Here is a 13,225-nt window from a genome sequence, read left to right on the forward strand (position 1 = left end):
CACTTTAAGCTCGTATAAACATTATAAATGTATTTTCTTAGCGTAGCAAGTACAAAAATAAACAAAAAAGAAGTTACAAAATATAAATTATTGATAAACACCTGTGTTGCCCTTAACCTAGTGATCAATCGAATGATTGGTATGGTAAAAGCTTACAAAACATAGTACAATTAATCAGAAGCATAAAATTCAAACAAATTAGAAACGAACACGATATTAAACACGACTTAAGCCTAAAAGCTGGCCGGCGGTAGAGCTTCTGCTCAAGATAAGCTCCAGTTTATTCCTCAGAAGAATAGAGCTCGTACGGAATTCTGGAATGCTGACCCAGCAGCTTCTGTACAGATCCGAGTAAGAGCTTTCCAGGCACGTGCTGGTGCTTGCTGGTGGCGCCGGACTATCAAAATACAGCGCTAATCTGTTCTGTCTGCGCTTCTTCTTTAGCTCACGGCTACTGTTGCACGATGTTTCGAAATTTAGATTGCGGCACGCAAACATATTCGCCCTTCTACAAAGGTCGCCGCCCGACATCGCCTGAGAACTGCTTTCATTCACGTACGCATTCACGTTACACCCGACGAGAGGTGCTCTCCGGGGGTAGTCGATGGAGAGGGCTTTTAACTTTTCATAGTTATCCGGGCGCAGCTCATGCTTGACTACTTGGTAAGCGATGGACTCGTTGCAGCTAAGCGTGTGATAGGGCAATCGACGCGACTGCATTTGCCACATGCTGATGGCCAGGGAGTAGATGTCCGAGGCGTCTGATAGTGGATCCGAACGTAGGGCTTCCGGAGACATGTACCTCAAGGTACCCCTGGCATTTTTCTGGCTCTGGCGGGCACAAAATTCGCCAATTTTAATGGATGAGCCAAAGTCGCACAGCTTGCAAATGTAGCTGCGTTGGTAGTTGGATTGCGGCCTCATGCTGTAGGGTCGTGGTCCCAGAGCTACCAAAATATTGGCAGGCTTGACGTCCAGGTGCAGCACGCCGTGCCAATGGCAGTAGCGCAGAGCAGCCACAATGTCCAACGTGATTCTGTGAAGGACAATATAAAAAATGTAAGTCCGTAGAGGAAGATGCAGTATCACCTACAGTACTCTGTGGATGAGCGGCAACGCCAGCGTGTCCAGTATCTGCTGTAGGCATTTCCCATTTGGACACTCCATAATGACCATTCCAAAGGCAACGGCGGACTCGGTTTTTATTAGACGCACAATGTTCTTGTGATCCAAATTCAGCAAATGAGACTCATTGTGCAGCGTAGAGACAGCCTGTCCCTTGATGATCTTCACCGCCACGGAGTGATCTGTTCATAATTCAGAATCGATCGCTAAGATATGTATGTACATATGTATATCCATTTTGTTGTGTCAAACATACCGCGATAAATTGCCTTGAAAACAGTGCCATATGCACCGCGGCCCAGAATCTGACCGGGGAATCTGCGGACGGGGGGACCATCCTTAAGCAGTTCATTGCGCTTCGGCGTGGTAAGCACAAGCTCACTTTCTCGATTAGCTACTAAAAATGACCTGCATTTGTTTTGTAATGAGAGATTTTCAATTATTCTTATTATTTTCACGTTGCTTACATTTTGACAGTATAACGGTGCTTTCACTTCAGCAGCTGGGCATAAGCGCTGACAGACCGTCAGAAAAAAGAACAGAACCGGATGGCGCCACTGTTATCTACATTTGAATTACATCACAATAAACAGATATTTTTGAACTATTTTTTTTATTTTAGACTATTTATTTATAATGCACACTTTTTCACTTAAAGAGTTCTCTTCAGCCAATACTAATGGCCATAAAAAGCGAATCGTAATCGGTTGACGCATGCCAATGACTTTCGAGGCTTGGCTTTGTTTTAGGCTTAATACAATACCAATAAATAATATAAAATCTGAATGCCGCTTCATTCCCAAAATCACTGCTGACGCTCTCTGTGCAGTTTCTCCGTCTCCATCCGCAAGATCTGTAAGATTTTCTGGATTAATATCTATCTGTGGATGAAATAGTTTGCGCTTACCCGAAATTCTTCCTGGATTTTGTCTGTGATGAGCTTCCGTGCCGTTGGTTCGGGCACTTGTCTCTTCTTTAGATCGTCGACGAAGTCATTCAGATCCATGGGTTGGCCGATATTTATAGTGACTTTTTTCCGCCACTGCAGCACGTAAGGTTCAACATTTGGCAGTACATCGTCCATGCCCTCGTGCCACATTGGCAGAATAACGGGCATTTTAGGGGACTCGTAGATAATGCGACCCACGCCCCACTTCAGTCGAATCTCCTGCTTCTCCATGTTCACCTTGCCTTCGGGAAACACATGAACCCACTGGCCCGCCGCGCACTTTTCGATGCACAGGTTGATGGCCTCCTGGTAGACACCGGAGCCGCGCACAACAGGAATACACTTGCCTGCAGTGAAGATCGGATCGATTAGGATCATCAGTGGAAGATCATCAGTGAAGGGTTAGCCAGCTCACCGAACATGAAAAACATGGAGTGGTACTTGTTGGTAAAGCAGATATCGTGGGCTGCCATCGACCAACGAATGCGATTGGTGCTGCATGCTTGACGCATTGGAAGTATGCCCCATATGCCGGGATCATCGAAACAGGAGTAGTGATTGGAGACGGTCAACAGCGGCACACCCTGGGGTCGCTTTGATATCATGTCGACAAGTCGTTCCTTGTTGTATACGCGGGTTTTGTTCATGAGCACTGTGTTAGACAATTAAAGAGAGGACAATCAGTAGATATCACCATATTCAGAGTTATGTAAAGACAAACAATTAATTGGGCACACGCTTGACCTTAATTGAATGCGAACACAGCGAGAGAAACCAGCTGAAGGCTTGGCAATCGGGAGAATCACGGTCAGGGGCTCTTCCAAGCTGCCAAGTCGCCAAATAATAGCCCGGCATATAACGAAGAGCAGTCAGTCATTGCCTTTTCACCGCATGTTGTACGAGGTCGGGGTGTGCACGGGCATACTTACTCAGTAAAATCTTGCTGAAGATTCCGACTGCTGTGATCACAAACTGGCTGGCCAGCCACCAAACTCTCGACGGGCACCGCTGCTTTTGAAATATCCAATCGATGTTGTAGGGTATCTGCACGGCCGTGGGCATGTTCATCCGCGGATCCCTGTCGGACATCGTGGGTGGCTGTGGTGGTGGCTGCGCTGGCGGCTGTGATGGCGGCTGTGGCTGGATTTGCTGATTGCTGAACACGGTAGGACTTGAGTTGCGGGATAAGGCCGGACGTTGCTCCGTCTGCTCCTGCTTATGCAGTCCGGCCGTGGATCTCTCATCTGGCTCTGCACGGGTCTCTGGGGCTTGCTGGTATTGCTGAAAGGTAGGAAGAAGATTGAATACTTGAGCAATGTAATGGATATGACTATGGCTATGTCGAATGGTGTAACAAGCCAGCCTTGTGCTAACCATGGAAACCAATTTATCTTATCGGTGCTTACGGAGCTGAAAATACTGGAATGCTTTTGTTTTCGTTTAGCTCGCCTCACACTGCTACGCATTTTGAATACTATTTGTATTTCTATTTGATAATAATTTCAATGAGAACCAAGTCGACCCCGGACTGAACTTTTTCTGGACTGCTTTGTGCCACAGGTCCTCAGCATGCGCAGTGGACGGCAGCAGAACTGATAGGGGATTGAAAGAGCGCAATGAAACTGCTGCATCCTCATCTCGTGGCGGCACAAAGAGCGCGATAAAAGAATTCAAATCGCAAGGCGGAACACAGCACTCACATTGTGGAACGGCACACTCACGGCTCATTCGGTTCGCAATTAATTTGTGTAGCCTTCAGTTGATGCAAGACATTTGTGCGTCGTCTTAATATCGAGTTCGCGCACGTAAGAAGAATTCTGTATTTGTTCAAGTGTACGACCAGGCGGCGGGAACATTCAAGTTTAACTGATTTTCGTCTCTACGAAATATCTCAAGTTCAAATACGGAAAAAAGCACTGGTACGGGCTATGCAACAAGGGCGTGAGAGAGAGAGACCCATACACCTGGTCTATAGATAGATAGAGATAGAGAGAAAGAGCACAACAGAGCAACAGTCAAGAGGGCGATTGTGCTCCGGCATTATCAGTTAGTAGCCAAAGTGTTGAACTAAGCACGTTTCGTTTCCACAAAAGACGTTCACATTGCATATATGTATACATAGGTATGTTCATATACTCAGATAAGAAACGAAAGCTACGTAAGTCGGCATGAGGAGTGGATTTTGAATTGCGCGCCAAGTGTTGACATGAGCAGTGGTGGGGGTGAAATCAATCAATACCCTGTAAATCCAATAATAAATATTGCACCCTTCCCACTTACCCTCGCCGACAGAGCAAAGATGCTCCGATGTGGGCCATTTGCAGACGCCAGTGGCACGAGTTCCCAATAAAACCTCCGCGTGGCAGATGCCCCTGCACTCCTCACGTGCCTCAAGCCGCACAGTTTCGTACACACCGCCATCAACATGATGAATACTACTTAATACGAATATGATATATGTAGGCAGATTTTCAATTATTGCACCGTCTCGCTTTACATAACCGATTATTTATCCGAAAGATACACTTGCAAATTTTGGCAGTTCTTCTGTTCAGCCAGTTCCGCGTCTTCACCTGGCCATCGGCAGCGCATTCAGACCCCCATGTGCGTACTGATGGGGGAACGGCACAGAACTTTACATGTGCGCATGTCCGTAGGTATTTGTATTGACTAAAGGCCGGAAAAAACAACTGCCAAGGCCAAAAGAAGCCTAGACAAATTGAAATTTAAATAAAAATAAGGCCGAATTTCACGGTAACAGCTGTTCGATTTTGGCCATTCACATCGCATCTTCGGACATTTTACAGCACTAACAGGAGTACACAACACTGAAGCAAGTGTGTTCGCTGAAATATTAAGAAACTTGGTATGTAATACGTGAACCGCGGAAATCTGAATAAAAACTGATTTGAATCTACTATTTTAGAGCAAGGATGTCTCGCAGTGCTCGCCCACTTACTTCAGCACGCGTGCTCCACAAGATTAAGGCGCTGACCACCCCGCAGAGCAACGAAGGATTTGTGGTCAACCGGAATCCCAGGAATCTGGAGAGGCTACGCATTGCGTACAAGCCCAGCGGCTACCACTTGGAGAAGCCGGGTCGTTCCTACTGGCACACGCTCGAGATCAACACCAGCGGTCGTTATGTCAGCGCCGACGTGAAGCACTACGAAAACGGCGTCATTCTGAGCGCCAGCACCGCCGAATGGGCCATCAAACAACAGCTGTACAAGACCAACGACACCTCAGCGTTTGTGAATCTTGGCCGTGTTCTGGCGCACCGATGCCTTCAGTCGGGCATCACTGAAATGACATGCAATGTGGACGCTGTCGCCGGCAGCAAGCTTCAAAAATTGCTCCAAACCCTGCAGGACAATGGGGTGTCATTCAAGGAGCCCACACGATTGAAGAACAGCCAGCCCTGGGATGCGTACAGACAGGAGAAGCCTTGGGAGGTTTCGGAGCAATCAATTCCGGCCACCCCATTGCAAACAACCGCAACCAAATCAAAACAAAAGTAAAAATCGTTTGGTACTAGTTTTCGACTCGTTTAGAATAAACGTTCATTTTTATGCTAATTAAAACAAAACATTGTTTTATTTAAGACTGCGCCTATTCGTATTTGCTCTTGATGTCCTTCCAGAGTTTCTGCAAGCGAAAAAAGAGTAATTCGTTTATTCCCAACTCGTCTTACATAAGAGGAGTGCAACTTACGCCTTTGTTGATGGACTCGAACAGGGCAGTGGACGAGACATCGATGGCACGCTCGAAAAAGAATGTCGCCCCGATGATGGCCACGGCGTAGGTGGACGTGCGCTTAAACAGAGTATTGTAGATCACCTTCATTTTGCAAATAGGTTTTTATAATTCCTGCCAAATTATTACGCCTCGCACGCCAAATACACAGCTGATGATACTATCGATAGCATCGATTTTGTAAACCTGCCCATTGAAAACTATCGAGGGGCGCCACTATCGATATCGATGGTTTGACACGCTGGGTCGGAAATATTTGAGATAAACAAGAAAAAGAAAGACCAGCTCAGACTTCTCCTCGTAGTGCCCAATTCCGTATTAAAAGTGTATACAATGGTTGACCTCACAGACGCCGGCTCTCCGTTCCAGCAATCCATTCCGAATCTCGCCTTCTATGTGCCGGCTGTTGTTGTGTTTACTCTAGCAGGTAAGAGCTTCTATTTAATACCCCACCCCCACTAAACCCCAACTTCCAAGCTCTCCACTCCACTGAAAAGCGGGTCAAAAGACTTTCACCAAGCAAGAAACTAGAATGCCCGCACGCCCATCTGCCAACCACAGTCCTCGCCCAAGTTGTATGTTAGTTTGTTGTGTTGTTTTAGATTTACCCCCTGAGCTATCTTTTGTTGTGTTCGTATCAGTTGTATTTATGGTTTAGCATGATTTCTCCTGCATTTGGTAAGGTCTTACGTGTTCCCAAACTCTTCCTATCTAGACATTTATTCCGGTTTTCTTGCGTACGTAGTCAAATTTGTGTTCTTTTATTGGCTGTGGGTTCGAAAGCGATAAGAGGGTCTGGTCTCTGGAGAGATAAGAGCCAGCCATTCACCATTCCCATAATTGTACATGCGTACAGACCAAGGGGGGCCACAGCATGCTCGGGAAGAACGCATGTTAGAGACTTAATTAAATCCCAGTTTTATTTAGTAGTTGCACTGTTTTATCCCAGTTTGGAATCCACTAGTTTTCGGTGCATGCTTTTTGGCCTATATGTACATCAGTTTGTACAGTTGTACCTGTGTCCGGGGGGACTGATAAGCGCCTCCTCGGGTTCGGAGGAGGAGACTCTTATCGCACACCTAACTTATTTTTACCGACTTCTTTGCGACTACCTTTTGAAAAATATGCTGACGAAGGCGCGAAAACAAAACGAAAAGCGCAGCGAAACTGAACCATATCTCCCTCCTCAATAAGAATGAATTATAAGCGACTGATTACACACGAGTGTCAATTTCTTTATATTACTTTTAATATGATTTTTAGTGATCGCTCAGTTCTCCTGAACACCAGGAAGCCGCAGCACGTAAGCAAGTGGCGGTCAAGCTTCAAAATTATTACCAAAATTTCGTGTTTACTGGGCGGAATAGGCCAATAAATCGGAAGGGGATTATAAATTAGAGACGCGGGGGATAGCTGAATATAATATTGACCAAATAGGTTTGGATATCCGAATATACGACGAACCGAACTATCAAGCTCGAACTGTTTTTGAATACCCGTGGGTTTGCCACGTTGAACCATCATTCTATTGGTTTGCTGTTGTGTGTTTTTGTTTGCCCTAACACCTCTCCCAAAGCGTCGTAAATTTGCGCGTTATTCCCCCCAGTAATTACACACGAGGAAACACAATTTTTTTAAGACATTGTAACCCTTCACCCCTTCAGACGCGAACCGTTAAGGCAAGCCCCCAGCTCCACCCACAGCCACAGCAAAGAGTGTAGTGAAGCGAGCCCATTAGCCGCCACAAGTGACTTTAAGCAAAGAATGGCAGAGGATCCACTGAATCAGCAGGCATTCGCCCAGGATGTGGAGGCCGCGGCGGCAGCCGGTGGCCCCAACGGCTTTGCCGGCGCAGAACCAGGCCATCCCGACTTCAAAATGCCCAGTGCCGATGAGATCTGGAAGCTCGTCGAGAGCATGGACGGCATATCGGATGCAGAGCGCGAAGAGCTGCGCGAGAGCATATTCAACCCAAAGCCGCCATCGCCGGAGGACTTTATGCGCCAGTACGGACAGCCGGGCCACAGCTCTAGGGAATATATGATATTCTTCGTGATGTTGACCCTGATTCTGCTCGTCTTTGGTAAGCAAGCGGACGACACTGAGCCGAACTGAAACTGAACAAATCGAACACTCATCGGATATTCTTTTGGTCTACGGTATCCACGTCTCCAGCTCTATAGCCGGGGAGTAGTGATAGGTGATAGGCGAGCGGTGATAGCGCAGGGGAATCGGGGAGAAGGGTGCCCTGCCAGAGCACTCACTCAAACACGCACACACACGTGAGCGATTTGGCTAGCATGTTTGCTTCGCTTTATAGGCGTTCGATTTTCGATAAGATAACTCCAAATCCACCACGGAACAAAAATTGACAGTAGGCCCACGCGTTGATAGAGACAGTGTTGGATCGGGACCCATGCCGACCAGAGGGCAGAAGTTGACTCGAAATTCGGACTTCCTTGGCCTGTAGTTCCCCCACCATGAGCTCGATTGTCGGCGCCGAGGCGGCGGGCATTGTCGAGCAGCTGAAGCAATCTGTGGAGGCGATTGTGGCCAAGACAGGACCCAGCAGCAAATTCGCACAGGATCTGGTTAAGAAGATCGGCGATATGCAAAACAAATTGGAGTCGCTCACCGAGGCCGATCGGCACCTGTTCCTCGTGGAAATGAAGGGCAAATTCGAGAAGACCATTGAACGAATCGAGGATAGACTGACTCAGCACGCACACATCGCTCAGACATACTCTAGTTCCATTGTGGCAGCAGTGATATTTCTCCTCGTCTCGATATTTGGTCTCGACTCATCCTCGATCATCCCCACTAGAACGATCATTAACCGCTTGCCTTTTCTCCCTTCCATTGCAGCTCTCTTTGGCTACAAGCTGTACAAGTCGCTGACGGAAAAGGAGCTAAAGAAGCAGGAGAAGTTGAAGAGCAAGCAGCAGAAGAAGGCAAAGAAGTCAAACTAACCCCCTGGCCGCCCGGAAATGCTGACAAACATATAGATTCTCCCGGAAATGTATCCTTTTCCAACTGTTAATCAATACAAAGGCCTAAAGGCCCAACGGCCCTGTAAATGACAAAAATTATCGCGTACCAGTAAACGTAATAAATTAATTATACCACACAATTTATATGTAGAGAAGTTTTAAAATTTCATGACAAATTCCATTATGGGCATGGATCTCTGCATTAATTACCATTATAAACGCCATTAAACCACGGGATTGGAATTCATGTCGTGACCGTGTTTACCTTCCACCCCAAACTTGTTGCTGGCAGATTTTATAGCCAGGCTATTTTGGTCGGGCTTTCCGAATTCCGTCTTCGGTTGCCATGGAAAGTAAACAAATCATTTTGTCGAGTCCCTTTCCGTCAAACAAATAAGTAGTAATATCCAGTCGCCTCAGTACTCAGTCTCTCCGTTCAGTAGTCTGATTCAGACGTGTCGGCAAACACTTAAAACAGAAGTACATAATGTCGTACTCCAGCCGTAAGTATCCTATTGATGGGCAATTGTCGTTTTATGGCTGACTATGGTGTGATTGCTTAGGCTTTGGCTTTGATTTCCATCTGCCCGATGAGGGTTGGTGCTATCCCAAGGACGACATGTTCTTTCGCCGGAGTGCCGAGTGGGTGCCATTGGAGAAAGCTGGCGTGGGCCGTTCTTTTGCTAACACGAACAGCGTGATATATCCCCGAATCACTGGCATGATTCCGCGCTATGGAGGACATGTTCCGGGCGAGATTTTCAAAGTTGGAACCACTTACGGACGCGCCACAGTCGACGCCAAGCGTTGGCTGGCCCTGCACCGCGAATAAATCTTGTTACATTTCTTCTAGAATTGAAAAATTAGCTGTGTTAAGCTTTGTAAAGCACCCAATAAATATTGTTCTGCCTTCATTTCAAATTGTCCGCGCCTGCCATCAGGGTTGCTCTGATATCGAAATTACCTGCCTGCACCGAAAGCATTCGATAGGCAGAATTTGCCCATTCACGATTACAAAGCGAAAACGTAAACAAACCAAGACAAAATTAGACATGACCTCTAATTTACTGAATATCTGTAGGCGTGGTTTTCACACGAGTTCTGTAAGACAGCAAATAATCCAAAGTGAGACGCCCACCAAACGGATATGCATTGTGGGCGCCGGACCCGCCGGTTTCTATGCGGCCCAGTATCTGCTGAAGAACCTGGGCGACTGCGTTGTGGATATTGTTGAGAAGCTGCCGGTTCCCTTCGGTCTGGTGCGGTAAGAGGACCCATAGGCTAAAGAAAGGTGGTGGTGTTGTACATGTTGTTTCCAAACCCGAAAAGGGGCCCGAGGACGGAGCGCAAAATGCCATTCAAGTAGCCTGTAAGTACGAGTAGAAGGATATTATTGGTGTCGTGGCTTGTCGAAAAACGCAACGCAGAGATGACTCACCGCCGACTTGGTCAAAGCTCCATGCGGGGCTGGCCGCCACAGAGGAAAGACATACAAGCACAAAGAAGCAGGCGAGCAGCGGAGCGCAACGGATCGTCCACATCTTAGTGGCAACCAACGACTGTTGGTCGTCGGCTGGGCCTCTGAAGTTTTTATCTAAGCGTGGTCGCGTGTGTCTGGCAAGCACTTTAACACTTATCGACTAATGACATGTCCCATTATGCAAATCGACATTCCAGGTTTGGCGTTGCGCCTGATCATCCGGAGGTCAAGAACGTCATCAACACCTTCACGAAGACGGCCGAGCATCCGCGTCTTCGCTTCTTTGGCAATGTCAGCCTGGGAACGGATGTGAGCCTTCATGACCTGAGGAACCAATACCACGCCGTTCTCCTCACCTATGGCTCCGACCAGGATCGGGAGTTGCAGCTGGACAACGAGCAGCAGAGCCATGTGATATCTGCCCGCAAGTTTGTGGCCTGGTACAATGGGCTGCCGGGCGCAGAGCATCTGGAGCCAGACTTGAGCGGACGCGATGTGACGATTGTGGGTCAAGGCAATGTAGCAGTGGACGTGGCACGCATGCTCCTCGGTCCCCTAGATGCACTCAAAGTAAGACATAAGATGACTGTAGGCATTCATTATGCTCACTCTGATTTGGGGTAGTCCACAGACACGACGGAGTACGCCCTGGAGGCACTCTCTCGCAGCCAGGTGGAGCGGGTTCATCTGGTTGGACGGCGCGGTCCTCTGCAGGCTGCCTTCACCATTAAGGAGTTGCGCGAAATGCTCAAGTTGCCCAATGTTCAAACACGCTGGCGCTCGGACGATTTCTCGGGTAAGAAATCTGGCTATCATTTCAAGCTATGCACGACTGACACATTTGTTTCCAGGAATTGCCACACAGGTGGAGCAGCTGCAGCGTCCACGCAAGCGACTTACCGAACTGATGCTAAAGAGTCTAAACGACCAGGGAAAGAATTCATCTCCGGGCACAAAGCAGTTTCTGCCAATTTTCCTGCGTGCCCCAAAAGCCATCACTGAGGGCGAAATGGAATTCTCTGTAACAGAACTTCAGCAGGACGCCGCTGTTCCCACACATGCTACCGAACGTCTGCCAGCGAATTTGATTTTACGCAGCATTGGCTACAAGTCGAGTTGCGCTGACGCCGACATTAGTTTTGACTCCCGGCAAGGATATGTTCGCAATCGAGAGGGTCGCGTCCTGAAGGTAGACGCCACAGACAACGTCGATGCTGGTTTGTATGTGGCAGGATGGTTGGGTACAGGACCAACTGGCGTTATATTAACCACAATGAGTGGCGCGTTTGCTGTGGCCAAAAATATCTGTGACGACATTGCATCCAATGCCTTAGACACGAGCTCATCAAAGCCTGGCTTCGAGGCGGACGACAAACGAGTGGTCACGTGGGACGGCTGGCGACGTATCGATGATTTCGAGATGGAAACGGGCAAGGCAAAGGGAAAGCCACGTGAGAAGATAGTCAGCATAGCCGAAATGCTGCGAATTGCCGGTGTATAAGAATTCCTGTTACTGTTTTTCAATACAACCTTTGTTATTCTTTACAAAACTATTTAACTTTTAAGGATCTGTCATGAGAGACCTTTGTAAAGTATTGTTAATTCCATACCCATGATTAAAGATTTGTAAATTGCTCTAAGTGAACATTCAGAAACCAAAATTTGTTGTGTAAGAAAAATTGGCTTGTCATCATGATGAATGATACCATAACGCCGGAGCCGCATTTGGTGCCAGGGTAAGAAAGCAAACGCGCACACCCATCCAGACTGATGTCTAACCACTATCCATTGTTGTGGCGCTCAGGTACACCGGCCACTGCACCGAGAACCGAGATCGCGTGGGCAAAACATATGGCAAACAGACGCACAAGTTGCTCATCGACCCGTGCATCTACCATGCCCCGGAGCTGATCGTATTACCCATACACGCCAAGCAAGGGCTCAAGGATTATCCCACGGAGCATGAGCTGAAGGTGTTGCGTCGTCGTGAGGATCTGGTGGATGCTGTGTACCGGCATCCCATACTTCCAGGATATGCAGGCTTCGTCCCAAATATGGCCAGTCAAACTGGCAAGCGCTATGTGGCCGCTGCCTCGGCGGGTGTCGCCCAGCATGAGACGCTGATGGAGCTATATCGCTGCGAAAATCGAACACTTCGTCATCGCGATCTGTTGGAAAGCGGAAAAGGACTCTTCGAACGCAAGCTGAATGAGCGTCTGGTGCGTACTCCATCCCCATAATATAATATCTTCCACTAAATATTTCTTCCCTCAGCTCCCGCAAGCGAGATACCGTTCGCCCCTCATTCCCGTCACCGGTCGCTCAAAGGGCGTCAAGGATGAAGAGTGTCCGCCCAGAGTGGAGAAGCTCCGCTACAGCAAGTTCACATCCCCTCACTTCCTGGAGGATGACGACGACGATAAGTTTATAATCAATGGATATGCCGCCCATATACCCATGGCCGTTACCCGATTTGGCGAATCGAACCAGGTGCTCACCCACCGAGCCCTGTGCAGCTTCTCCGATTACATGTACAAGAGGAAGCGCGACGCTTGGTGCTGCGGCCAGGACTTGACCAGACCGGCAGTAACCTGTCCACCGGTGGGACACTTTGTGATTTATCACGACGACATCGGCATGGTTCCCAGCTACGCGGGTCATGTGCCGGGAGAGCTCTACAAGTTTGGACGTACCTATGGCAAGACAACAATCAATGCCAAGCGCTGGCTAGACATTCACAGGGGTCTTACCGGTCTGCCAGAGGTGTCGAATCTCGACTATACTTATTAGTGAGTACACTTAAACTCATATATTATGTTACAAAATTGTAACGTCCAATAAACAATTGCTCTGCCTTGCGTATTTGTACGCTACTCGAACGCGGTCACACTCCCGATTGTTTTGCTTATCGATACGACAACAACA

At 47.9% G+C, this 13,225-nt stretch overlaps 9 protein-coding genes across 12 annotated transcripts; 5 read left to right on the plus strand and 4 right to left on the minus strand.

Moving 5' to 3' along the window:
- Positions 1 to 10: 10 nt before the first annotated feature.
- On the minus strand, positions 11 to 1,681 carry LOC6593223 (proto-oncogene serine/threonine-protein kinase mos). Its single transcript, XM_002018447.2, has 4 exons — positions 1,593 to 1,681; positions 1,382 to 1,533; positions 1,094 to 1,307; positions 11 to 1,036 (listed from the first exon to the last, which is right to left on the minus strand). Coding segments are annotated over exons 1-4 (1,188 nt in total). The 5' UTR covers positions 1,595 to 1,681; the 3' UTR covers positions 11 to 216.
- A 49-nt stretch (positions 1,682 to 1,730) lies between these two features.
- On the minus strand, positions 1,731 to 4,774 carry LOC6593222 (tafazzin homolog). The gene is made up of 5 exons (XM_026986635.1): positions 4,355 to 4,774; positions 3,004 to 3,355; positions 2,490 to 2,726; positions 2,033 to 2,421; positions 1,731 to 1,978 (listed from the first exon to the last, which is right to left on the minus strand). The coding sequence occupies exons 1-5, from the start codon at positions 4,499 to 4,501 to the stop codon at positions 1,931 to 1,933; spliced, it is 1,173 nt and encodes a 390-aa protein (XP_026842436.1). The 5' UTR covers positions 4,502 to 4,774; the 3' UTR covers positions 1,731 to 1,930.
- Positions 4,775 to 4,874: 100 nt separating this feature from the next.
- LOC6593221 (39S ribosomal protein L18, mitochondrial) lies at positions 4,875 to 5,663 on the plus strand. The gene is made up of 2 exons (XM_002018445.2): positions 4,875 to 4,940; positions 5,001 to 5,663. Exon 2 carries the CDS (start codon positions 5,008 to 5,010, stop codon positions 5,593 to 5,595), a length of 588 nt encoding a protein of 195 aa, XP_002018481.1. The 5' UTR covers positions 4,875 to 4,940; positions 5,001 to 5,007; the 3' UTR covers positions 5,596 to 5,663.
- Positions 5,609 to 5,965, minus strand: LOC6593220 (cytochrome b-c1 complex subunit 9). Its single transcript, XM_002018444.2, has 2 exons — positions 5,789 to 5,965; positions 5,609 to 5,722 (listed from the first exon to the last, which is right to left on the minus strand). The coding sequence occupies exons 1-2, from the start codon at positions 5,918 to 5,920 to the stop codon at positions 5,687 to 5,689; spliced, it is 168 nt and encodes a 55-aa protein (XP_002018480.1). The 5' UTR covers positions 5,921 to 5,965; the 3' UTR covers positions 5,609 to 5,686.
- A 124-nt stretch (positions 5,966 to 6,089) lies between these two features.
- LOC6593218 lies at positions 6,090 to 8,964 on the plus strand. Of its 4 annotated transcripts, XM_026986636.1 has the most exons (3): positions 6,203 to 6,257; positions 7,495 to 7,913; positions 8,696 to 8,799. In XM_026986636.1, the coding sequence occupies exons 2-3, from the start codon at positions 7,595 to 7,597 to the stop codon at positions 8,797 to 8,799; spliced, it is 423 nt and encodes a 140-aa protein (XP_026842437.1). In that variant the 5' UTR covers positions 6,203 to 6,257; positions 7,495 to 7,594. The 4 variants fall into 4 exon arrangements, with proteins under 4 accessions (XP_026842439.1, XP_026842437.1, XP_026842438.1 ...); XM_026986638.1 differs by lacking the exon at positions 7,495 to 7,913 and having other exon boundaries at positions 6,090 to 6,257; positions 8,696 to 8,964; XM_026986637.1 differs by lacking the exon at positions 6,203 to 6,257 and having other exon boundaries at positions 7,595 to 7,913; positions 8,696 to 8,964.
- A 281-nt stretch (positions 8,965 to 9,245) lies between these two features.
- LOC6593217 lies at positions 9,246 to 9,741 on the plus strand. Its single transcript, XM_002018441.2, has 2 exons — positions 9,246 to 9,323; positions 9,384 to 9,741. Exons 1-2 carry the CDS (start codon positions 9,308 to 9,310, stop codon positions 9,650 to 9,652), a joined length of 285 nt encoding a protein of 94 aa, XP_002018477.1. The 5' UTR covers positions 9,246 to 9,307; the 3' UTR covers positions 9,653 to 9,741.
- Positions 9,742 to 9,849: 108 nt separating this feature from the next.
- LOC6593215 (NADPH:adrenodoxin oxidoreductase, mitochondrial) lies at positions 9,850 to 11,930 on the plus strand. The gene is made up of 4 exons (XM_026984922.1): positions 9,850 to 10,084; positions 10,498 to 10,870; positions 10,925 to 11,096; positions 11,152 to 11,930. The coding sequence occupies exons 1-4, from the start codon at positions 9,873 to 9,875 to the stop codon at positions 11,799 to 11,801; spliced, it is 1,407 nt and encodes a 468-aa protein (XP_026840723.1). The 5' UTR covers positions 9,850 to 9,872; the 3' UTR covers positions 11,802 to 11,930.
- On the minus strand, positions 10,016 to 10,382 carry LOC6593216. Its single transcript, XM_002018440.2, has 2 exons — positions 10,259 to 10,382; positions 10,016 to 10,187 (listed from the first exon to the last, which is right to left on the minus strand). Exons 1-2 carry the CDS (start codon positions 10,359 to 10,361, stop codon positions 10,102 to 10,104), a joined length of 189 nt encoding a protein of 62 aa, XP_002018476.1. The 5' UTR covers positions 10,362 to 10,382; the 3' UTR covers positions 10,016 to 10,101.
- Positions 11,931 to 11,947: 17 nt separating the features above from the next.
- Positions 11,948 to 13,189, plus strand: LOC6593214 (UPF0605 protein GA14893). Its single transcript, XM_002018438.2, has 3 exons — positions 11,948 to 12,036; positions 12,105 to 12,519; positions 12,575 to 13,189. The coding sequence occupies exons 1-3, from the start codon at positions 11,993 to 11,995 to the stop codon at positions 13,088 to 13,090; spliced, it is 975 nt and encodes a 324-aa protein (XP_002018474.1). The 5' UTR covers positions 11,948 to 11,992; the 3' UTR covers positions 13,091 to 13,189.
- The last annotated feature ends 36 nt before the right edge of the window (positions 13,190 to 13,225 follow it).

This window comes from Drosophila persimilis, unplaced genomic scaffold (assembly GCF_003286085.1).
Source record: "Drosophila persimilis strain 14011-0111.01,24,50 unplaced genomic scaffold, DperRS2 tig00000002-arrow-pilon, whole genome shotgun sequence".
NCBI lineage: Eukaryota > Metazoa > Arthropoda > Insecta > Diptera > Drosophilidae > Drosophila > Drosophila persimilis.